Genomic DNA, 26,866 nt, shown 5'->3' on the forward strand with positions numbered 1-26,866 from the left:
TAAAAGGATAGAAAAAATAATTTCTGAATAAACTACATGCAAAAATTCATATTATTTAAAGGATGCTTCTTTTTTTCCACAGACACTCTGTGCCTCTGTGTTTTAATGAAAAAAATAAAAAAATATTTTGAAAGAGTAAAACAGTACTCTTTGCACAGAGATATCATTAAATAGCATACCTTATTGAATACTTACACACAAATATTAAGCCTCCAAGAAACATCAGAGCAATAGCAGCACCACCAAGTGTAGTCGTTCCACCCTGCCGGACGTCTACATAAGGACCAGTATATCCATAAACATCAGTATAACCGATCCCAGTATAAGCAGATGTACCAATACTACCACCAATAGTGACCAGACCACCATCAATTGTCACATCATCCGTAACGTCTTCGGGAAACAATTTTTCTGTAGCACCACTAGTACAAATTAGGTGGCTATCACAAAGACAGGCTTGCAAAGGAATTCTCTGTGGTCGTTGACATATTCTGCCTTGGTTATCCATCACATGGACATAGATGTCATAAATGAAAAACTCGATATTTTGAATTCTCAGTTCTGCAGAGTAACCTTTTGAAAAAAAAAAGAATAAAAGAATTATTTAAAGTAAGAATTCTGCTTTAAATTTACTGTTTTCTACATCTTTTATGGCAATTCATTATTATGGTGTTTACAATACAGAATAAGAAGATTGAGAATAAAATGATAGTCTCATGCTGAACCCGCCTGTGTTTCTGCCCTGGCTCTGCTGCTGACCTGATCTGTGATATTGGGCAAGTCACTTCACTTGTCTGTGTTTAAATGGACAAAACAGAAAAGGATAGGACAATGATTACTCTTACTATATATTTGTGTAATTTCTATTACATTGGGCCCTAGATCCCAGTTGGGGTTCTGGGTGCTATTGTACTATAAATAAAATAATGTATATTCAATTCAAATTTTAAACTATGTTGTTTGGTGTAACATGATGGCAGGTTCTCCTATCAACCCACCTTCTTGGCAGGTTTTGACTCTGGGAGATACTTAGTGAACCTTCTTGACTATGTTGCAAGTGTGGTTTATTAACTCCACCCTGGACATAAGGAGATGGGGCACTCCTCTGAAAGAGAAATCTAGGGAGTTGGGTATGGAGATTATTTTGAAGTGACTTGTTTATAAACACCCCCCTCCCCAGAAAGGGGGGGATTTGACCGTATACAAAATATGTGGACTTGTATTTACAGCATGGTTGGAACACCACTTGCTAACAGTCACTCTTTAAGTCATGTGATATTGTTTCCAATCCCTGGTTGGATGTTTTACATAGTAACTGAAAGAGTAATCTGTGACTATTACAACTTAAAATAGAATCTGAAAAGCACATTGTAATTTATGTAACTAATGTATTAAACTAATGTAGGGGACACTCCTTCCATTAAAGTCAGTGGCAAAAAACTTCTATGGGTTCAGGATTGTAGATTGTAATACAAATTGTATTTGCAATTCTAATATACTCATATCATAAATCAAGTATTCTGTTGAGCAAGAAATTCATGGATATCATCATATAATTAATACATTTGGGATTTTCATGACATGTGCAGAACTCTTTGGGCAATTGACAAAACAAAATAATTACTAGATTAGCTTTAGACCCTCTTCAGCTATATACCCTGTACACCATAATTACAGTGCAGCAAAATAAAATCAAAAGCATAGCTGTTCCATGGAATCTTCATATAGGTTTATATTTTAAAGCTAATAATTTTAGATAAAATGCAAATAATGAGCCTCTTTCTCATCTTACACAGCTGAAAATCAGGAGCAACTCCAGTTAGTCGATGAACTATACCAATATAAAAACTATGCAAGTGAGATCACAATGAGGCCCAATAACTGTATAGTTCATCTTAATGTCTATTAGACGCTTGATTATCATTGTCATCAATCTTACACATAAACAAGCAAGCAAGAAAATCCTAAATGAGTTTTTATTTCTATGACTTACTATTTTATAAAAATTTAACTTTACTCACCATCTATTGGTCTAATACTCCATGAACTTCTTGCAGGCTGATTAGCTATGGTAAATGTAAAGGGAGAACTATATGTATCACCATCCAGATCTTTTGCTGTGATAATAACTGTTGGAGAACTCATACATACTTTTCTCATTTCAGTACTAAGAGCTGGACAGTTATAATTGGAATCATCAACTACAAGCACAATGGTACCAGTGGAAGTTTTTGCAGGAACATCTGTCAACAATAATTGGTGTTAAAGAAGTATTCAAGGGATTGTAAATGCCTGTCAAAGTGTGCACAGCATTTATTTCTCTTTTATATCACAGTCTAAAATATTAATACAGCATGATAAATAACGCTAGCAATTTTCTTAAAATTACAATTCAAGAATCAAATTTCTAACTCAACCCAAGCCTAACTTTATTTGTTCACACATTGATGGTGTGCTAATTAAAGTGAAGGGGTCCAAATCTGCTCTCAGTTACACAGGTGTAAATCCAGAGTAGTACCATTGACTTCAATTGATTTAGTGCCCATTGAAGTCTCAATGAAATCAATGGGACTAGTTGCATGAATAAGTAAAGATTTTCAGGAATGGACGTCACTTTGGATTTCCATGGATGTAAGTGAAAACAGAATTTGGCTTCACAACTAAAGGTGGTTGAATAATGGGAAAAATGCATGGGCATTTGTTTCTGATTATTTTTTTAATTATGGGAAATTTTCAACATTTTTCCAACTCATTGTTCACAACTGACAAACACAGGCCACATTAATATCCCAAATCAAACTTATATTACAATTATTTGCTCCAGAAGCTAGAGCTTTGGGCTGTTCAGTAGTATATTTGGAAGACATCCACATTTTTGATGGCAATGTTTTGTAATTAGAATCCTTGCTGGTTCTAAATCTTTAAATGATGATGATTATCATTTATTATTTCAGAGCTCTCAAAACACTCAGATCCTCTATGTCTTCAAAGGTGGCAGCCATAAGAATAAATAGCACTCTAGCCTTTGGGTGCAGTACTAGCTGAGTTTAGAAGGCCTGAGCTCAGGACTACTTAAGGCTGGTAGCGATTGATTCATATGTGTTAGTGACACTTGATCTCAACTAACACTGGAGGGAAGGAAATTAGTTGCATAATTTTTAGAACAGCCTATGCCTGCTAATCTTACTCATGTGTGATCCCATTGAAGATACTCCAGTGAATAATGGTTTACAGAATCAGACCTATATTAGGGCTTGTCAAAATTTTTCATATAAACTGATTTCATGGCTAATTGGGTTTTCAGCTAAAGAGTGGCTGCTTTCTGTGCAAAAATCTCAATTTTTCCGTTAAATATTTCAGCCAAAAACTGAAAATTTATGGCTGAAAATGAGAGTTGCAGTGGCTTGGGGGAGTTGTAGTTTGCGCCTCATGCCCCATTCTTCTTTATGGGAGGGAATCCCAGATGGATGACATCTCCCATAATGCATCAGAGTCAGAGACTCCATGATGGACAGCTTCTTCTCAGCAACAAGTGAAGTATGATGCATTTTGGGATATGTAGTACAGCTGGGGATCCCAGCCCATAGAGGGGAATAAGGGACATAAGGAATAAACCTCAACTCCCATCAAATACTAAAACTCTCATTTTTGGCTGAATTATTTTGATTTTCCAGTTTCTGTTTAAAAAGCAAAATTTTTCTTGAAACTTTTTGATGAAAATTACAGTTCTTTTCATTTTTTGTTGAAGATTTCTATGTGAAAACACTTGGCTTTGGGCCAGCTCCATCTTATACTTTTTGTTCAGAGAAATAGCCACTTAAATAGGATAGGAGACCAGTATTATAGGGCCAGGACTGTTCTATAAATAAACACAAAATGACAAAGGGTAAATCTATTTTCTTACCTCTTGTAATAGCCAGCAACTTTGCTCTGTATAACCCATTGACTACATAGGATGACTCCCGATCAATAATTTTGTTCAAAAAGATTTCACCAGTTGTGGGGTTGACTCTGAACCAGGCACCTGGATCATGTCCAATCCGATATCTGTTTTTGATTTACAAAAACTGCTCAGGATTATGTTTAATGTAAAGTACTACAAACATGATAGTACCAGATACTCAGCTGGTATAAATTAGCATAGTTTCATTGATTTCAATGGAGATACAGCAATTTCCATCAGCTGAGGATGTGGCCTCAAATTTTGTTTTTATGAGAAAATTATTAACTTAACATTTATATTGAAATAAAGTTTAATGTGTTGGAGAAATACAAATATACTAACAGGTTTTATAAACTATGACATTGCATAAGAGTACAATGTTCATTACAGCTTTAAAATATATCTTACAGCAGCCTGTACACTACCTTTCCTTTATTCAGTATAATTAGCACAGGGATCGGCAATGTTTGGCACGCGGCTCACCAGGGTAAGCCCCCTGGTGGGCCGGGCCAGTTTGTTTACCTGCCATGTCCACAGGTTCAGCCGATCGCGGCTCTCACTGGTCACGGTTCGCCACTCCAGGCCAATGGGGGCAGCAGGAAGCAGCAGCCAGCATATCCCTTGGCCCGTGCCACTTCCTGCAGCCCCCATTGGCCAGTGAACCACGGCCAGTGGGAGCTGCAATCGGCCGAACCTGCAGATGCGGCAGGTAAACAAACAGGCTCGGCCTGCCAGGGTGCTTATCCTGGCGAGCCACATGCCAAAGGTTGCTGATCCCTGAATTAGCATGATAGAAAATCAGCCATGTAATACAAGAAAAATTTTATTCAGGAGATCTGGTGACATTTTAAACCTTGCAAGCAGACCTCATACAATTTGTCAAATCCCCTAGAATAAGCTCATTATACTGTAATATACTGCTACTTGTTAATTTAAAAATATTTGTCACTTTAAGATACTTCCATGTACGCTAAAGTCTGAGTTCTAAAAGTCCTTAATCTGGCAAATATACCATTGGCTTCGAAAAGATATTTGCCCGAAAAATACCTGAATATGGATTGAAAGATTTGGCCCTATATTTCCCCAGACCCATGCTGTGGTTAACATGACATCCCATTCTAATAGTAATGTAGGGCCTAATCCTGCAAACTCTTCCTAACACCAGTGAGTACCACTGAAATCCCATTGAACAGTATATCACATCACATCATATAGTTATCTGCCTTTTTATGTTATCGTCTGCTCTATAGAAAATTTTCGAACTCTCTCTTCCTATATATGTAAGTTGGTATGTATTTAGGTAAATATATATTCACTAGGAACTAATCCTGCTCCCATGGAAATCATGTGCAAATTATCCTGTTGATAATCTCTATGTACAGACAGACACAAAGTGAAATAAACTGCAAAGTTATCACTGATTTCAATAGGAATACATTATAGGATGAGCTGGTAGTGACCTCTATATTTAAGCTACTCTTACTTTCCATTATAAAAATATATTGTGATTTTAAAATTTTTCCTCTTATTATTATTACTCAGAAACTGACAACTACATTGTTTGCAGCAGACCTTTCAAATTTGGCAGGGAGAAAACCCCAAGGCTAGATGAGAGACTTTCATTGTCTAATTAATTTCCATTCAGGTTCAGCTCAGTTATAAACTGTTAGGCACCAGCATTTCCCCCCTTTTGCATTTAAGTCTAAAGAAAATTTGGGCAGTTTAGCAAACTAACATGTAACTAAACATGAACATTCTAAAGAGCTGGGCCCTTGCTGCCACCAAAGCATGCACTGGCAGCCGCCAAAGCACAGGGAAGTAGGGAGAACACCTGGTATAGGCTCCCCTCTGCCAAATTCCCCACTGCATGCTCCAGACCCAGCACATGTCCCTAGCAGCCCTTCTCGTGGCACAGAAAGGGGAAGGTGCCCCTCACTTTCCAGGAAGTGTGAGAAAAATTTGGGCTGGGCTCCCCATTACCACCCTTGGGATCCAGGGCATAGAATCGACAGTACATTCGTGGGGAAAAGTATTTTCCTTTTGTAGTTTAAGTAGTAGAATTCTGTGCTGCAGAGATAAAAATCCAAGGTTCACCTGCTGATGATACTTGAGGGGACTTGGGCAGTTTCAATTGCACATAAAAGAATTTGTTTTTATATTTTTCTAAAAAGGAAATGACAAAAAAGCCTCTTTTTAAAAAGAGAGTTATTTAGATTGCAAAACCAAACACTCAGAAGTTAAGAGAGGCCAGATTCATGGTTACTTGTGCAAACTTATTCTGATCCCTTTGTGCATGTGTTATGATATAGTTTTTAAAGACATGATCTCATACTATTTTTTTCCCATAAGACTCCAGCCTCCTTCAGTGACTAGACTGAATGCACAAGGAACTAGAATTAAAGATTCCTGGGTGACCATAACACTGACATTTTCTAACTTTCGAGTGCTTGACTTCACAGAATGTATGTTCTTTTAATGTAGTTTTTTAATGTAAGATATTATAAATCCTCAAAGGACAAACAATCAGATCAGACCAGATAATCTCATGTGACTAAAACTGATTTAGCACCATGTTTTTTCCTAGCAGCTAATATTCATTAGGACCAGCCAGCTAGACATTTACTGGGCAAGGTCCCATACTCATGAAATTATTTGAATTGTCTTTGGCAATACAGGGATGTGATGAATACAAAACTGTCTCTTTGGAATATACATTGCTGTGTAATGTCTTTTAGAAATGAAGAGACAATATTGTTGCTGACTTTCCTATATGCTTTGTTTAAAATGTATCTGTTACCTGTTAGGATGAAACATTTTCAAATTATTTAAATGGTTATTTATTGCTTTATTTAGTTTTTGAAATCTTTCTTGTTTTGAAATGTGCATCTGCCCCAGACTCTGATTCTGTTCCATGGTCTGGAATAGAGGATTCCTTCCACTCCCTGAGTACTCAGGTGCTCACATCATTATTCAGGCTGGATGATGGGGAGAGGATGTTACTCACAGAGAGTAAAGACAGTCTTACCTGACATTTGATGCAGTTTTTCCAGTTTCCTCATCAGTGGCTGTATATACTCCAACCATGTAATTAGACATGGCAGCTATTGATAAGCTTCTTGGCAGAAAAAAGCCCCTTGAAGATGGACTAAAGCATGGTGGTTCTATCACATTTTTTACACTTATTGCTAGCGGTGTTCCCATAACTTGATACTGAGTAGCAACTGAATAGTGGAATGCAGCTTTGTTTCTAACACCAAAACTCAGTGGATAACTTTGCATGTATTCATAATTCAGCGGCTAAAAATGTTAGAAACAAAGAAATAGGAACTTAGTCAAATCCATAAACTCTCAGTTCATTCATTAATTTTAGATGAATGAACACACACCCACCCCTCTATTCCCAGTAGATTCTCTCTTACTGCCGTTAGAAAGGGATGTCCTTTGACTGGACAGCAGGGAATGAGAGAAGTCCAAAACACATGCATGACAGGGATGGGGGCTGCCCCTGTCTTTGGTTCTCTGCAAAGGTGGTTGGGGCCAGCTGATTCACTGCTGCGGGGCCTCTTTTGTCTATTGAAGCAAGCCCAGGATTTTTGAAAGCCACGTACTCTTCAGCTGGGAAGGTATTCTGAGAGTCAGGGCTGTCTGGGGGAGATCTGCGAAAGGGACTACAGCTAGGAAGCCATTAAAGTTAAAGTTGAGCAGGATCCCAGGACCAGATGCTTGTCCCGCTGAACTCAAACTACACCAGAACGCAGCCCAGAGTAAATCTTAGGAACCCAACAGGGGAGACACAATCCCAGCTGCAGCACTCCAAAGATGTCAACAGGAGCTGCCAGGCTGCTTGCCTCATCACTGCCAGCTTGCTCCAGCTCCATGACAGTAGAACCCTTACACTGTGAAGGAGGGAGTTGGCGTGTACCTGACCTGTAAAGCTCCTACATTTTATGAGATTGGGGGTTCTGATCCAGCAGACTTGGTAGGGGCAGGAACCCCTCTTCAAGTCTCTTTCTGCAGCTGATATTTTTTCTTTAGCCTCCTTGCTCTTCTAGTTCCTTCTATCCTACTCCTCCAAGCCTCTGGTCGGTCTTTTATGTGCCACAAAAGAGAGATTTATGTGGCTGCTTTACAAAAGTCACATAATCACATAGTACTTGGGGCTTTGCTCAGAAACCTATTATTCTATGTATCACTCTAAATTTAATTTTCTAATTCTAAAAACAAATTAACAAAATATTTATGCTCCTATAGATATATCATATGCTTTAAGACAAAGCACATATAACTATTAATGGGGGAACCTAAAGAAAAAAATCCATATTCAAACTATTGTGCTTAATCAAAGTTACATTAAGCTGAAAAAAGCCAAGAAATATAAAGTTAAAATTGACATCCCCTTTTTTACTCTTTGTTTTTGCCACAGTGGCAGGAAGGAATGTTAGCCTTAACTTTTATTTTCTTTGCTCTTGCCAATGTGTACTGCTATATGAATAGTATATAGTAGCTATGTAAACCACAGCTCTGGTAAGGAACATGAATAGGGGCATCAAAAGCAAACTGTAAAGACACGGAGAATACAGCCATTGGCACTATAGGGAGTGTCCTGATGAGAGGCTCTCTCATGGAGGCACACCATGCGCATCCCTTGTGTGAGATGGTGGGAATGGGAAGCAAGCTTTGAAACAAAGGGTTCCCACCACACGCAAAAGCTATATAAGGTAGGGGAGTGACATCATCTTGGTTCTTCATTGACTCCTCACCCAGGAAGACTCCTGGAAACACCTGAGGAACAAAGACTGAACTGGGGGCAGTGCGGGACCCAGGCTAAAGAGAGCTTTAGCTGGTGAATGGAACACCCTGGGGATTCCAAGCTGTAAGCAAGTGCAACTTGCCCCTTAAGAATCTGCAGCCTGCTTGTATCATCACTTAGGGTGATGATACAAGCCAAGAAATATAAAGTCAGTCAGTCAGTGTAAGATGGTTGTGAGGCCATAGCCCCTTCCTGAGCTAGGGGAAAGAAAGTATCCAGCTCTACTCTCAGCATAGGATTCTCTTGCAACTTATACACAGGGAGTGCATGATTTGGGATTCCCCTGCATTTTACACACATCAGAATCTGGCCCTTAATGATATGGAAATGTCATTTTAAAATCTGTGAATTATAATACTTAGACATCCTTACCTTAATAACCCTCAGAATACCCTCATTAGTTGCTGGATCTGTTATGAATTCAAAGCAGTTGTCTTCATTGCCAGATATAAAGAAAAATTCTGCCAACCAATTGTCCGAAAACTGTTCATCAGCATCCAGAACTTGTATCCGTAGCAGTTCTGAACTGAGTGAATTTTCCACAATAGTTGCTGAATACTAGAATGACAGATGCACACTGTTAACAAGCACTGAAAAGATATTTTGTAATGAAGAAGCACTACAGAAAGGCATATGTTGATTTTACATTTCTGAAATATGTTATCTTCACAATCAATACTAGTTGTGAAAATATCATGTGCCCCACATAGGGTGTGGTTCTGATTGCTGATTCAAATGTGTGTATTGCCTCAGATGTCTGTGAAATCATTCTGGATGAAGTCAATGGGTTTTTTCCATGAATAAGGACTGAAAAAATCCTGCGCATGGACTACATAATTTGTCCCCCACTTCATATGCATGAACAACACCCTAGCTGGTTTCATGAGATGCAAAAGGAACCTGTGCATTTGCCATCAGAATTGTGCGTGTAGACCAGAGGTGCTGACTTTTGTTTTTGCTAGTGGATGCTTTTGAAGAGGTGTGTGTGTTGGGGGGGGGCACTCTGCAAGTGGTGGGGGGCTATTTTCAGCATATTTATACACTTTTCATATTCTAGTTATTGAATGTGTCTATCATTGGTATCTTTACTATTTTAACAAAGATTCAACTGTTATGAACTACATAATTACATTATCATGACTTACCGTATATTAAGATCATGGCAATCACCTACAAGCTGTCTTCACTAACAGTTTAAAGACATTATGTCTTACTATAGCTTTCTGGATGAAACTGTCAGCAATCTTAATTATATCTAGGTTCCCTGGTATTATTTTGATACACGTTAAGGACAGCTACATTATTCTGTTGTGTCTGATCCATTGATGACGAGATAATTTTTAAGTCTTCTGAAGCAGGAGAATGAGCATTCCACAGTTCAGGATTATACAGGCACAGTGAGAAGGATTCTTATGAATTTGCAGTACTCTGGAAACAGTGCTTCTAAAGTACTACAAATGACTCCAAGATCTCTTTCTTGATGGATTAACAGGTAATTTAGGCAACATCCTTTTGTATGTACAGTTGGGATTATATTTTGCCATTTGCATTACTTTGCATCTATCATTGAATTTCATCTGCCATTTTGTTGCCAAGTCACCCAGTTTTGTGAGATCCCTTTGTAACTCTTTGCAGTCTGATTTGGACTTAACTATCTTCAATAATTTTGTATCATCTGCAAACTTTGCCACCTCACTGTTTACCCCTTTTTGCAGATCATTTATGAATATGTTGAACAGCACTGATCCCAGACCAGTACAATCCCCTGGGGGAAGAGGGGGTAACCTCTATTTACTTCTCTCCATTCTGAAAATGGACCATTTATTCCTACCCTTTGTTTCCTATCTTTTAACTGGAGTGCCTGGGAATGCTTTCAGGATCATCTAATGATCCTTAATTTAATTTAATTTAATTTAATGACAAGCCTTTTGTTATCTTAATCACCCTGCCTCTGTTTATAAACAAACTCCCTGCCTCAAGGGCAGAAGTTGTTAGCAGCACAGAACTCATCACATTCCATACTCAAGCTCAGACTCCTGGGTGCTGAGCAGCCACTCTTTTTTCACTCCGGGTGCTTGACCCCAGAGCACCCACGGAGTCAGTGCCTATGCTGCAGCAAAGAATCCTGTGGCACCTTATAGACTAACAGATGTTTTGCTGCTTCTACAGAACCAGACTAACACGGCTACCCCTCTGATACTTGAGTGCCTATGCTGTAGACCATGGGCCAGGTTGTGGAATGCTTACCTATGTTGGTGAGCATTAGGACTATTCATAGGAGAAAGTTCTCCTGAGAATGAGTAAGGGCTCCACTGATTATCTCTGTGATGTTAGGCATAGAAATGTTAGTGATGTTATTTTTTATGGGAAAAAAAAACTTACTGAACTCTGTGAAAGAATTGGGAAATTATCGTTGACATCAAGAACTTTAATAGCACAATTACAAAGGGAGGAGATTCCATCTGCAGCTCCATCGCGGTCTGAGGCTTTCACAACAAGAGAGTAGCTGCTATGTTGCTAAATTGGAAAGAAAAATGAACTCATTATTTACAAGTTAAAACATAATGAATATTAATTTCTTGCTGCTCTTTTCAAATACACCAATTTGTTATAGATACAAATATTTGCTATAATACAGTAAAAAACCCATAATGTATCTATGTATTATAACAAAATAAAGCCTTTTCAATCTTCTATTTCACTTTTGTAACACTAAATACATTATTCTCTCCCCCCTCTCTCACACACACATACTTTCAGACTGAATATTAACATATTGAAGCTTTTACCTCTCTGTCAAGATAATTTGCTATGTGAACTTCTCCAGTATGTTTATTTAGAATAAACATTGATGCACCTGCAGGTTCCTGACTCTCTATCTTGTAGGCAATTTTGGAATTCAAGTGATTTGGTTCATCTGCATCCATGGCAATTATTTTCATCACCAGAGTATCTAGGAATTAAGACAATATCACTTAAATTGGCATAAGAGCCCTATTTTGTTAATTTAAACTACTCAGCAAGACAAGCAGTCATCAAAACACAATAATTATATTACCTATAAGGAGCTATGTTTAATTTCATTTACTAAGAAAATAATAGAAAGTACTTAATTTAGTAAAAGGATGGCTGTACTTATTTCAAGTGAAATCTATAGGTTTGTGATCATGAACATCGTTTACACGCCATGGAAGTGGTTATCATGATGTGATAAGCAGGGGTTTGGAAACTGATATCAGTGAATTTTTAAAAAGTTAAAATCAGGATTGTAACTATTTATGATTTTTCCCATATTAAGTGATTTTTATTTAAAGATGAAGATATATGTTGGCTACTCTAGTATTTTGAAATGCCAGCAAACAATAAATTAAGTATTGTGTTGTTTGTTAAAGATGATATACTGCACATATAATCACACTATATTTTTTAAATTGTATTCTGATCTCGCATATATATGTAGGCTGCATAAACATCCATTTAAGTTTAGAATAACATAGTAACAACAAATTAAAAGTTTGTTTTAATGAAATCATGAAAATCAGACTTCATGCTGGGTTTTTTTGGAGAACGTCTTCATATTCAGTAGTTTATGTTGATGCCTTCCTGGAATTTTGTATATTCATTATACTTTGCAGTATTAAGTACACCAAAACCTGCTTCCATATTTCAGTCTATCAAATGAGTTAATTTTATTCACAAGGCTTTAAACTGGACAGCTGTGTTATAAGTTTCCATGGGTTAAAATTTTGCCTTTAATCTCAATGGTTAAAGTAGATGAACTTTGAAATTCTATGACCCGAGTTATGCAGGAAGTCAGACTAAATGATCACAATGGTTCATTTGGGCCTTTAAAAATATGAATACATGACAATAAGTAGGGGGAGTTCACTAATTTTTTGGCTGTATGTTATCATGGATGTTGATATCATATGGTTAAACAAATTGCATCATTTTGTGCAAAGAGACAAGGCAGGAGGAAAAGAATTGGGGCATTTGAAAGGAATTCACGTCCCTAAGCAGGCCTATAGCACATAGTGTGGAGCTGTGAAGGGGAACAACCACTTTGCTCTCAACCATCCTCTCCACCCACTTAAGGATTGCCAGGAGGCGAAAGGGAACTGACAGAGCCATTAGGTGTCCCCTAGTTTCCTGCTTCATGCATGGTACAGATATGGCAATATGTCCCTTTTTCATAGGAGGAGAGAGAATGCTGGAAGAAGCAGACTCTCCCACTTTCATTTATTGACTTCCAGGGCTTGACTTCACTGCAAAATTGCCTTGTGTTAGAATATGACTTGTGAAGAGTTGAGCTAACTAAATGATGCTTCCCATAACATTGGGATCAATCTAGACAAGGACAAGTTGTGGTCAACATTGTATCAGCTACTTGTGGCTAAACCTGGTCACAGTAAGCAATTACTTTTTAAAAAATGCTTTCTTAAAAAAGCATTACATATTAAGGGCACGTGAAGTAACTTGCAGGATTAGGGCCTAACAGAAAAACAGTTCAGAATTCTTCTAATATAAAAGTTGGACACTGCCAAATATAAGTGTCCTTAATTTAAATAGCAGTAAGTGGTTTTCATCAGTTTTGTTTTAAGTCACAGTATTGGCTATCACAAAGTCAGGGCTTTGAACCTTCAAATGTATAGTCATGTGAGTAATCTTTATAGTCCCATTCAGTTCAATGATACTGCTGATGTGTACAAAGATTATTCACATGAGTAAAGTCAGTAGGAATTCTCTTGGTAGTAAGCCCTGTACTTAGTAGAAAGGGTTTGCCGTATTAGGATGTTACTTTGCAGTTGCTGTCAGCCACATTTTTAGTTATACAAACACATATTTTCAGATCAAGACACATGGGGAAAATTGTATTATTTATAAATATATTTACCCTCACAAACAAGTAACCAAACTTAAAAAGAAAAAAAAAAGAACTTTCCTAAAAAATTCTAAATGCGACAAGAATTTGTTAGAAAACATTATGAGCAGCTGAAAAAAGGCGTGGCAATTGTCTTGCAGTCTCCACTATTGCTAAGGCTACTGACAATTGCTGTAATATGTGCACAAAATAGTTACTTACTCTCCATAGAGCTCTCTTCAATAGATCCCATATACATTGCTTGTGAAAATATTGGCGCATTGTCATTTATATCCAGAACTCTGACTCGAAGGTCCAGAGGCGGTTCTAAATCTCTACCAGTAAGTGCATGTTTAGCAAAGCAGTGAATCTGGATAAAGAGGGTTACAAATATATATAGTTTAAAAGAAGAAGAAGAAACAAACTCAAATTTTGAAAATAATTATTAATTGAAACGTTGCTTCCCTCTCTGTCAGCATTCATCAAAAGACGGTATGAAGTAAAAAGGAAAGGAGAATATACTGTGCTAATAAATGGATTGTACAACACTTACAACAAATTCTGAGGTCACCTCTCGATCAACTATTGATGTTATATTAATTTCTCCAGTTCTTGAATTAACAACAAAGATCCCATAAGGTGGCCTATCAATCCCTACTCCAGAGATGCTGTATATAACTGGTTGGTTTTCTTCGCAATCTGATCGAATCTACAACAATAAACAAATGGAAAATATTATTTTTATCACAGTTTACTGAGAACACAAGTGATGGCATCTCCCCTCACAAAGCCTTACAGAATTTTCAGTTACTCTCCTCATGGGCCCCACAGACTGCATAATGTCTGAATTCTCTTTAACATAGTGGGCTGGATGTAGCCCCTTAGGGTATGTCTACACTACAAGACTATTTCGAATCAACTTAAGTCGAATTTGTGGAATCGACCTTATGAAGTTGAATTTGTGTATCCACACTAAATACACTAATTCGACTGTGTGAGTCCACAGTAACGGGGCCAGCGTCGACTTTGGAAGCGGTGCACTGTGGGAAGCTATCCCACAGTTCCCGCAGTCCCCGCTGCCCATTGGAATGCTGGGTAGAGCCCCCAATGCCTGCTGGGGGAAAAAATGTGTCGAGGGTGGTTTTGGGTAACTGTCATCATTGAACCGTCAATCACGCCCTCCCTCCCTCCCTGAAAGTGCCTGCAGGCAATCTGTTCGTGCACTTTTCTGCTCAGTGACAGCGCGGGCGCCACAGCACTGCGAGCACGGAGCCCGCTGCAGTTATGGCCGTTGTCAACTCCTCGCACCTTATCGTCCACCTCTTCCACAGTCAGCTGCTGAGAAATAGGGCTACTTTTCAATGGTGCTGCGAGCACTGGTGGACCATGGGGGACGTTTTACGTCGGGTGGCCAGGCAAAGTTCATGACGCGCGTGTTTTCAGGAACTCTGCTCTGTTTAGACGCCTGCAGGAAGGTAGTTTCTTCCTGGACCACAAAATAACTCTTGGGGATGTGCAGATGCCTATAGTGATCCTCGGGGACCCAGCCTACCCGCTAATGCCCTGCCTCGTGAAGCCCTATGCAGGCGCCTTGCACAGCGACAAGGAACTCTTCAAGTACCAGCGAGCAGCGAGCAGCGTGACCTGTGACTGATCAGTTTCTTTACAGAGAAGCTGAAGCTGCCCCTGTTTCTTTACCAAGTTACTGTTGACTAGCATCTGCAGTTACATACCCCGTCCACCCCGCTTCCCCCACTTCCAACACACGTTTAAAAATAAAATACATGTTCCACTGTAACTTTACAAAGGTTTCTTTATTGATGACTTTGCGTTAAAGGGTTGAAACTGGGACGCAGACTGTGCTGGGTAGGGTGTGCGGTGATGTAAAGACCGCCTCTAAACTCGAGGAATGACAGGCTCCTGCTCCCAGAGCGGTCTGCAGTGCCGGACTGGTTGTTTCAACGGAGCCTGCCATCCCTCCTTTTTGGGACTCTGTGTGCGGGGGCTATGTGGCCTTGCTGCTGATGCTGCTGAGCTCGCCCCGATGTCCAACCATGAAATGAGATTCAAACTGTCCAGACAGGAAAAGGAATTCAAATTTTCCCGGGGCTTTTCCTGTGTGGCTGGTCAGAACATCCAAGCTCGGACTGCTGTCCAGAGCGTCAACAGAGTGGTGCACTGTGGGATAGCTCCCGGAGCTACTAAGTTCGATTTGCATCCACACCTAGCCTAATTCGACATAGCCATGTCGAATTTAGCGCTACTCCCCTCGTCGGGGAGGAGTACAGAATTCGAACTAAAGAGCCCTCTATGTCGAATTAAATGGCTTCCTGGTGTGGACGGGTGCACGGTTAATTCGAATTAATGCTGCTAAATTCGAATTAAAGTCCTAGTGTAGACCAGGCCTTAGAGAGCTTTCTAGTGCTGCTCTTTCAGGATATATCTACACTTCAGTTAAACACCCATGGCTGACCTGTATCAGATTACTCAGACTTGCGGGGCTTGGGCTGCGGGGCTACAGAGTGCAATGTAGACATTTGGGCTTGGGCTGGAGCCTGGGCTCTGGGACCCTCCTGCTTTTCTGCCCCATTGCTTCCCTGCAGACTAGTCAGACACTATCCCAATCCTTGCTCTCAGGGATTCCTAAAAGTGGGTGGGGAAAGAGAGCGCCATTATGAAGTGATAGTGTAGCTGGCATCAGACAGAATGTATGCTGCCCTTCCCAAAAAATGGAGCAGCATTCATGCTCCACTTGTGCTCTAGGAGGCCTCTGTACTGCCACAAGAACACTCAGTACCACAGTCTAGTCCACAACTTTCTGATCTTATGTGGGTATGGTAATCTCAGTAGAACCAGCAGCTCTAGAGCTCCTTCCCTCTTATATTTCCAGGTCTCCACCAGTTAGCTCAGTTAGATCTCTAGCTTTATCAGTTTTTCTTTGCAACATACTTTCTAATCAATAAACGACACTTACTTTGGCAATTGGATTTCTCCTTGAATTATCTTCTCCTTCCCTACAAGCTGCAGCAAATTTAATCCATTCCCGTTTTTGTCTTCTGAAGGTTTTCCATCGTGCCACACCATTTTCATTCCATTCTTTCACCTTAGGTAGATGACAAGCAGTCTGAATACAGTTGTAACGAATATAGACTGGTAGGATTTTAACAGTGTAAAGTATGGAAGACAGTAGATAGTAAACAGTATGAACATTAGTATAGACTAATGATCTGTTTATAAAGCTTATAGTCCCAGAGCCTAAGCCTGCACATCCTTACTCTTGCAAGTTCTTGCTCATGTGAGTAGTCCGCTGGCTTCAATAAAATTAGGAGTTTGCAGGACCATATCTCTTTCCTTAGCAGGTCAACATTTAAGTATTTTTTTTCAGGTTTTATGGTCCAAAAATATCTTAGCTTACAAAAGCCTTTCAATTCTCTATTTCATTTTTAATGATAGTTACATTTTCATTGCTCAGAAAATCTGCTCTTTAATAACTATTTTTATAAATATATTACCTCTACATGAAATCCAATGCTGAAATCCAAGAATACCTGCAAATACAGTAATACAGTTAGTCGAATACAAAGGTTGGGTATCTTTCACTGACAAATCTAAGAAAAATGTACTGAGCCATATTTGGCGCTCAATCTGTGTGTTTCACACAAGGAGTTCTGCATGTGAAATGAGTAGATATATCCTGAAAAGAGCTGTGCACAGATGATGAAATTCCTTTTGTCTATAAAAAGCCTGAGTAATCTGGCTTTAAGTGGGTAAACTGTGGGACTGAGAAAGCAAAACCCAGTCTCTACATGCCATTAGGGCACAGGGCTGCAGCAATGCCCCATGCCTCATGTGCTACCCTAGCACACCATGACACTTTGTGAGGAGGCTGCTGAATTGCTTGGGCATTCCCTTGACACATGCCCTCTCTCCAGCCTGCTACCATCACTGCTTTCTGTGCCTTTTCTGTACAGCTTCAATGTGGAGCTTAAATGGTATGGAGGGCTTTGTGTTAGTCCTCACATCAGTGTAACTTTTACCCAGATTTCTTTTCAAGTTTGGACTAAAGGAGCAATTTCACAATAGCTAACTTATGATCATGTGTTGAATGGTTTGATCACAAATAGTAATATTTTTAGAATGTAAACACTCCAGTTAAGAACTGTGATGTAGCCACAGAAGCTATTCACCCAATGGCCCAACACTGCTCCCATTTCAGTCAATGGGAGATTTGCCATTTACTTCAGCTGGAACGGGAACTTCAGTGGGGCTATTTGCCTGGATAAGGTGAGCATAATTTTGTCCTAATGCTACAAACAATGTTCTGGACTTATTTTTTTTTGTTGAAAAAAATAATCAAAGGAACACAAAGCCAAGAGGAACAAAGAAATTAAATTGATCTGAAGAAGGAGTGCTAGTGCTATCATTTCTATCAGAGAATAATAAGAAAAAGCAAAGGACAGTTTATTCCATCCTTCAAGGGGGAACTCCTCAACAAAGGCTCTTTCTGTAAAAAAAACTAAGAGCCGAGTATGGCTTATTTCCTGTATGGGAAATGAATCCCTTCAATAGATCATGGTGGTTTTTGCAGGGAACAGGAGGAGTTGCACAAGTTCTTCCTTTTCTTCCCTTAACTATGGAAGATGTTCTGATAAAATAGAAAGCAAAGGTCAAGCATTTCACCAATTTAAACCCTCTATTACATCATTGACATCTATGGGTAATATAGGGCGTAAATCATTATGGCACTTGCCTGATATACTAAGCCTCCCTCCTCCCGATGGATCAATTTGCATTCCCCGGCCTTAAATCCACCACACATATAAAACATATAATACAACAATTAATATTTTCCATTTCTTTATGTCTTTATTTCAGTCCTTTACCTAACTTAATCACTCACCAATGTTTATATATTAAAATAATTTGGGGTTTATATAATCTAAACAATGACTGCTCCGTCAAATGTCAAATATATATCAAAATACTTTTTACACATTGTGTAGGTTAGACATAACATTTCTTCTACAAACAGGACAATACCAGCTTTTTAGTATCAGATTCTAAAATAAAAAAAGTTTTCAACATTGTAATAACTGACTTATAAATAGGCATGAATGGAGTTGTCTAGTGACCTAGACTCGGTAAAATGGGCTGCTAAGAAATATGATAAATAAACTTTAGTTTGCAATAAAAACAAGGAGTTGACAATCTTAAATTTCTCAATAATTCATCACGTTTTAGATGTTTGTCATAACAGGGGTGGTGTGAACTACAGTATTGGTAAAAAACGCAGGACTGAATAATGGCAACCCGTGTTCAAGTCCTGGCATTACTACTGTCTTGTATGACTTTGAACAAGTCACTTATGGTTCCATCTGGCCGGGTCCACATTAAGGTTGTGAGAAAGAAGTGCTGAGCCATCATGAGAGCTGCTAAAGATACTGGCCCTGATTGCTATTGAAGTTAGCTGAGCAAATAGTACAAAACTGGGCTGTTAGGGCCAGATCCTACCTCCACTGAAGTCAGAGACATCTATTGATTTCACTGGAAGTGAAAGCGAGTCCTTTAAAGGCTGCCAACAATTTTATATTTAGAAAAAAATATGAAAATCTGTTCCCCCTCTACTTACCTTCTAAGACCCTGAGTTCAAGGATCAGTGTTTTCCTTGTAAGAACTGATCACAACACAAACATCTAAAACTGAGTATTGTGTTCTGCTTTAGCATTACTGATGTCTTCAACTCCTGATGCTGTGGCACAGAATCCTAAGCTTTATCCTTGGCAGGTAAGTGAAGGATAAACTATTTTTCAAACATTTTGTTAGAAAATATAATTCATATTTCATAAATGTCTGTTCATAATTTAGAATCCTAATGTATTTTTAAATTTAAAAATTTAAACATTCTTTAAATGTGCATAAACAAAATTAAATAAAAAATATCTCATCTGATCTGATTCTGTCAGAGTGGGTTTCTCAAAGAGAGGACTACAAGACAAGGTCATTATAAGAGAGATTTATTGGTATAAAGGCTGCAATTGTTCTTACTAGATTCATTCCAAAGTTCATACCTAGGCCAATATACTGGCTTGGTTTAAGTGTAGGGGGATATGCTCTGTGCCACTCTTCATATCATAGACTCACAGAATATCAGGGTTGGAAGTGACCTCAGGAGGTCATCTAGTACAACCCCGTGCTCAAAGCAGGACCAATTCCCAACTAAATCATCCCAGCCAGGGCTTTGTCAAGCCTGACCTTAAAAACCTCTAAGGAAGGAGATTCCACCACCTCCCTAGGTAACCAGGGACGGCTCTAGACATTTCGCCACCCCAAGCACGGCGGCACGGGTGCGCTCTGCCAGTCGCCGGTCCTGCGGCTCCGGTGGACCTCCCGCAGGCGTGCCTGCGGGAGGGTCCGCTGGTCCTGCGGCTCCACCGAAGCCGCAGGACCAGCGGACCCTCCGCAGACACACCTGCGGGAGGTCCACCAGAGCCGCGGGACCAGCGGACCCTCCGCAGGCACGCTTGCAGGAGGTCCACCAAAGCCGCGGGACCAGCGGACCCTCTGCAGGCATGCTGCCGAAGGCAACCTGCCTGCTGCCCTCCCGGCGACCGGCAGAGCACCCCCCGCAGCATGCCGCCTCAAGCACACGCTTGGCGTGCTGGGGCCTAGAACCGCCCCTGTAGGTAACCCATTCCAGTGCTTCACCATCCTCCTAGTGAAAAAGTTTTTCCTACTATCTAATCATATGAGAAATTCTTACTTATATGGATGTTTCCATTGAAGTAAAAAAGATTAAGCTCTGGATGGAAAGCCCAGGGAAGTAAATGGAAAGATTCCCATAGAATTTAGTGGGCTTTGGATCAAGCCCTTACTGAGTAAGAAAATACTCATGTGAGTAAAGATTGCAGGCTCAGATCCAATGTGACGTTGCTTTAAGTGAGAAAAAGCTCAGGAGGAAAGAGCCATTTTTTAAAATAAAATTTGAAATACAACTTAGTTTAGTTAACTGTACACTTAAATATAGTATACAAGTGCAATTTGTACAGTACAGTTATCAGTTCACAGTGTCAGTTATGGATTTAGGCCCTGATCATGCATCTTTTTCATGAACAAGGACTTCTAATGTGAGTGTTACAGGATCAGAGCCTGATTTCCATTTGGCATTGAAAAGGCCCACCCAATGTGAGTGGCTCAATGGAGTTGTGGACCTTCTCTTTTCTCACCATCCTGGGCTATCTTTTATAGCCTTCTCTTCCCTGAAGCCCTGCTACCAAGCCCATCTCTCAGTGTACATATGTACTACTGTGCAGTAAGTCACCACAGTTTCATTTGCTCTGCATTTTAAAGAAATGGATTTTATGCCAAGTGTTGTGGAAGATAAAAAATAGTAGTTGTCACAGAAGTTACTATGTAGCCCATGGTAATTTCAACTCATGCATCCTTCCTGTAAACATTTTTCTCCAACAATTTACTGAATGAGTGTATTGTCAGAAGCTGGTCACTTAACACTGCTTGCTTTATTATTATTTTTTAAATCACTTTTCTCCAATGGCAATGAGGTTCACAAATGGCAAATTTGCCCCCTGGACTCTAATTGGCCATATTATGAACTGTTTATGCATGTTGGGGCCAGTTACAAAAGTAGTAGGACTGCAAGGAATCCCATTGAAATCAGTGGGACTGCCTTTGTGACCGCGTACCACTGAGTAAGGAAAAGGGCATGAGGAAAAACCCTGCCAAACATGACACTGATTCAGTGCCTATTAGGAGTTGCTTCCTTTGACAGAGCTCCTGTGCAGCCCCTTTGGGAATTAAAATGGAACCCTAAGAGACAGTGCTGGTAGCCTCACTGCTTCCCCTTCCTTAGGATGAAATCACCTCTGGCATGCAAGCAACCTTGTTGGCCCAGAAAGGTGTACAAGAGTTAGTTAATCTTGTCCAGTGTCTGTATTAATTGGTGTATATTATAAGACACAACACTGTAACTTATATTCCATATGTTCACATACTCTAAGCTATTCATTAGAATTCCTTTCTTCAAAATGCATAATCACAGGGTTGTGTTAAGGATACAGTATTACCACTGCACAATAATTGTGCTACTAAATACATCTTAAGTACTAATTTTTAAGGTTATGAATATTCATAAAATCTTTATTTTCAGCCTTGCCTGACCTGTAGATAACACAGCTGGCAAGCCATGACAGATACAAGTTTTACACTTGAGATTTTTCCTTTGCTCTTGGGCCCCCAACTAGTTGGGCATGTTCTGAACATGCAGCTCGGAACCGTTGGAGGAAGAGAAGGATTTCATGCAACTATACTCCATATTCACAGTTTGTGAATGGGAAGATTAGCTTCACCACTGTCCTCTAGTGGCTGCTCAACAGAAGAAAAAAAAGCCCTGACGCTACTTGTGGGTAATGGAGGATCTCCTACTTAGGAGATGTTTATTTTTTGAGTCAAGAGTCCTCATGCTACAAGTCCACATTGAGCTTATGAATGTGAAGTCTGTATACAATATAATAATAATGATGCTCTCTTATATAGCACTTTTCATCAGTAGATCTCAAAGTACTTCACAGTCTTTAGTATATTTATCCTCACAGTATATTTATCCTGGGAGGTAGGGAAGTGCTATTATTACCATTTTACAGATGGGGACCTCAGACACAGAGAGGCTAAATGACTTACCCAAGGTCACACAGGAAGTCTGTGGTGATATATCAATATTTGGTCTATTACACCAAACACCTACAGAGTTAAGTGCTGTAGTATCTATTCAGCCATTGCTTTGTTACATGTACAGCAACAGACACCACTGAAAGGGTACAAGGTGTGGGGAATTTTGGAGCAGGTAGGATTAAAGGGGAAAACTTGATAGCTTTGCTGGAAGGCTCGGGGGTTGAGCCTTGGTTCCCTTCAGTGTGCCATCAAAATGTTTGTCCTTCCAAGATCATGAGCCTGTGTGAGACTTCCTGCTGAAGGGAAGTCCATAGAAGAGCGAGTAGGTACTTGAGGGAGGTATTTGGTAGACTGGGGTGGGGGATACGAGGCTGAAAAAAATCATCTTTATTGACACAATCTTAAACATGTTTATGTTTAGTCTGTCTCAAAGCTTTGCAATTCAGTTGGATAATATGAAAGACCTGTGCCACTGTCAGTGGAGAAAAATCTGCAACAACACCATTAAAGTCACTGGAGCTACTCCAGATTTATACTGACATAACTGGGAGCAGAATTTGGCCCTTAGCATTTATATAGTGCTTTGCATCTTCAAAGCAATGTACAGACATTAACTAATCACTAGCTGCCTGCCAAGCAATATTATAATGTGCAATTATGGAATCCTCCCTGCTCCACCTACTCACATCCAAATGACTGAACATGCCCATAACTCCTTTTTTGCCCTGTTTCCCAACATCATTCCTAAAGGGCCTGATTCTATTCTCTTTGAAGTCAAGGGGAGTATTTGTTGATCTCGTTGGGAGGAGTATTGGGCACTCACACTCAATATATTAGTCATCCTTGTGCCACTGTGGTTATGTTTGTGTCAGGACTTTAGGTCATATACTGCACTCCTTACTCAGCCAAAACTCTCACTGAGTAAAGACCTGTGAGAACAAACCCTTCCTTTCATGAATGTCTATTTCCAGAGTTCTGTAACTCAACCATAAAAAAAACCCCAAACGAAACCAAACCACTGTATGCTAAATACTGAGCTATAGGGTTGAAGGTTAGGACTGAACTTTCCCCCTACATATTTAAACAACCCACATAGTATCGTCTAAATCAAAACAGAAAAGCATATTTCTCATTGCCATTAGCTTACTCATTGTCCTGTAATTAACAAATAGTTTCATTTTTAAGGGGAAACTTTGTACGATGACTTTTCTGGTAGTTGTTGATGATGTTACCTTTAAAATGGCCAGATGCTTTCTGTGATATATTGGAAGCTGAAAGGTGACACTTATACAACCCTGGTCCCACTGACGTTAATGGAAGTTACACTCCCCACTGCAATGAGAGCAGAATGAGGCCCAAAGCTTCATTCACTTTTAAACATTTGTATTCATGGAACTAAACACCTTAACAAGTTTGTCATCAGGATTTGTTCTCCTCTATCTCATAAATAATACAGGCCAAATCCCATAGAAATTCTGTGAGTTTCCATTTCTTAACTGACATTAACCATCCGAAAAATGAATGGAGAACTAACCCAAGTAAAGGCTCTAAGGACAATTGTTTTTCAAACTTGAGTTTCATAAGTTAGGTACTTAAATCCATATTTAGGCTCCTAAATAAAAATTTCCAGATTTCCAGTGGTGCTTACAACCCACAGCTTCCATTCAGCACCTCTGAAAATCAATCCACTTTTATTTAGGAGACTAAATATAGATTTAAGTACTTAACGGTAGACACTTTGAAAACTTTGGCCTAAGTTCCTAAAGCCAAAGTCTTCCCTTAGATACATGTTGCAGCTTCCACTGGCGTCAGTGGGTGTTCTACAGGCATATCCATGGGGAGGGTTTGGCACCTGCAGCATATTGTAATTATCCAACCAAATTATGAGTGGACAATGAAACCCATATCTTTGCAATTAGAAGAGAAAGTGAAGAAAATATATGGAAAAAAAGCGGCCAAGCAAGACAGGTGGTGAATTTAAGATTGTTATAAACTGACCATCACATGGTATCTGGAAGGAGATGAGTCATACTGAATCAAACATACAATTTCCACAAAACATGCCTGGGCAAGTACAACAAACAAAATCCAGTTCTACACCCTCTACTCATGCAAGTAATGCCTTTGAAGTCATATGAGTAAGGGTTGCAGAATCAGCCCCACGAATGGGGACATGTGTACTAAAAATTTAATACTTGCAGAGCACAGTCTGTTTCTGGTAAAATAAGGTTTTCATTTCAGAACGCATTCAGAATACTACAGGGTGTATATTTCTATAGCATTTTTATTTAGCTTAATTTGTTAATAATATGCTAATCCACCATCAAATATACACTCACATAGGTGTCTTTCATTAAAAAAAGAAAAACAAAAAATAGAGATGGATAACCTAACCTCTAAATCAATGTGAGTTTTGGGTGAGTTGGCGAATTTTGGCTCCTGGCCCATTAGGGTAAGCTGCTAGCGGGCCTGGACGTTTTGTTTACCTAAAGCGTTCACAGACACGGAGCCCCTCAGCTCCCAGTGTCCACAGTTTGTCATTCCCAGCCAATGGGAGCTGCGGGAAGTGCCACTTCCCACAAGTCCCATTGGCTGGGAATGACAAACTACAGATACTGGGAGCTGAGGGGCTCCGTGCCTGTGAATGCTCCAGGTAAACAAAACGACAATGTATTAGATATTCAATTCAATGATTCCATAGAGTTTAAAATCATCAAATTTTGGTGTAGACCCGTGTATAAGATGACCCCTGCTCTTTGATGTGTCACTTTTTTACCAAAAATATTTGACTTATGAACGAGTATATATGGCAATCTCTCTACTTTTATGTGTACAAAAAAGCCTCTTTCTTAGCCATTTGGACTGAGATTGAATTAAAATAAGATCCCTGTAAATTCCAGCTATGAACATTTGACCAGTCCTTCTGTGACAAGAGAAAGACATATTCCACTGGCTGTACTTGATATCTCTGCATAATGACCATCCATACAGCTAACACCTGCCAAAATGCGGTTAGTGTTTATATAGGCTTTCACTTCTCCTGGTTGAAACTGAAATCCTGACTCAGTCACAAAACTATGGTAACATTTATGTATTTTTTTTAAAAAATTAAAGTGCTGCAGTGTTGAAAGAGATTATTTTTCTACAGTAAAATGTGCACTCGAATGGACGGTAATTTATAGTACAGTAATAGTTTATGTTCACTGAAGTTCCAAACATGAATACCTATTACCATGTGATTTAATAAACCTCATCTTACCTAATGCTGATAATGTTAAATAAAAGGCTAAAATTGTTATTATGACACACAGTATTCCAGACCTGGAAGAGACCTGTATGTTGCATTAAACAAGCAGAAACTAATCTGAATCATAACCTTGTCTGGTTTTTGCCAAGCCTTAAAATTATTTACTTGGCCGCTGCCCATGTTGATTAGTTCTACTTTACTGAATGCAAAGCTAAGAGCTAAGGTTTGCTTAATCTTTCCAAAATAATCCCCAGTATTTTTTAATTCTATGTCAATAATCTGTTAGATATTGTTAGTAGTATTATTTTAAAAAGTTAATATAGGTGTACACTTCGTTGTATAGATTGTGTGAAACAAACTCCACAAAACAAACCATTGTACAGATAATCTACTCTTGTTAGGTTTTAGGGCCTTATAAGTGTCCTTAATTCTAGAAAAGCAAGATAAACTTTGAAAAACAAATCCCAAACAATAAAACAGAATATGATGCCAGAACAGATAGTCACAGAATCCTCTGTGATCCTCTTTTATATCTCTCTGGTTTTAGTTAATTTCAGCTTTCTGATGCCTACACCTTACACAACTATTCTGCCTTACTACAAGCACTGCTTCCTTTTTTTTGCAATAATATAAACAAACACAGTAAGAGAACAAGACCCCCAATGTAAGGATTTCTTTATTCTCTACTTTTATACACTAATGCTACTACGTTAATGTACCAAGCGGTGATGGTTCCTTGCAATATTAAATAATGGGCCAAATCCTGCAATTGTTACTCAGTCAAAACCTCCACTGAATTTAATGAAATGGGAGGTGGAGATGGTTGCCTGAATAGACTATAGGGTTTGATCTATTGTGACGTAATCTTAGCCATTCTTTTTTAAAGAATGCTGGATTTTTTTCCCCTCAATACACTGGACAAATGAAAACAAACATACAACCTAATAATAATAATAATAATAAAGAAAGAAAGCTTGTTAAGAAGTATTTATTATTATAAATAAGTCTTGCATCAATAATCAGAATGGTACAATGGGTACAGTTATACTCAAAAGAAATAATTCTGATAACATTAAAATTAAAGATGGGCTGTTTTTGCAGAAGCTTTTTAAAAGATTCAGTTGAAAACAAGCAATGGTTAGTTTCTAATGCACAATGTTTAAAATTGCCTTATTGATTAATATGAGTTTCAATGTAGTTAAAAGTGGAGGCAGCAGTAAATGTAATCATCTGTAGAAAAGGACTTTGACATACATTAAAAGAGCTTACAAATATTGTTTTAAAATTCTACTTACCATTAAAATGAATAGAACCGCAGTT

General features: G+C 39.0%; 1 protein-coding gene across 1 annotated transcript in view; it reads right to left on the minus strand.

Annotated features, from left to right (window-relative positions):
- LOC123363185 (desmoglein-1-gamma-like) overlaps positions 1-26,866 on the minus strand; it is a 48,796-nt gene that overhangs the window by 9,797 nt on the left and 12,133 nt on the right. Inside the window, exons 2-11 of the mRNA XM_045004070.1 lie at positions 16,589-16,764; positions 14,168-14,323; positions 13,837-13,984; positions 11,543-11,706; positions 11,136-11,270; positions 9,126-9,311; positions 6,969-7,240; positions 3,905-4,047; positions 2,022-2,243; positions 196-573 (exon numbers count right to left, since the gene is read on the minus strand). Of these exons, the coding sequence (XP_044860005.1) occupies positions 196-573; positions 2,022-2,243; positions 3,905-4,047; positions 6,969-7,240; positions 9,126-9,311; positions 11,136-11,270; positions 11,543-11,706; positions 13,837-13,984; positions 14,168-14,323; positions 16,589-16,764 (1,980 nt within the window). The remainder of the gene's footprint in view (positions 1-195; positions 574-2,021; positions 2,244-3,904; positions 4,048-6,968; positions 7,241-9,125; positions 9,312-11,135; positions 11,271-11,542; positions 11,707-13,836; positions 13,985-14,167; positions 14,324-16,588; positions 16,765-26,866) is intronic.

This window comes from Mauremys mutica, chromosome 2 (genome assembly GCF_020497125.1).
Source record: "Mauremys mutica isolate MM-2020 ecotype Southern chromosome 2, ASM2049712v1, whole genome shotgun sequence".
Lineage (NCBI taxonomy): Eukaryota > Metazoa > Chordata > Testudines > Geoemydidae > Mauremys > Mauremys mutica.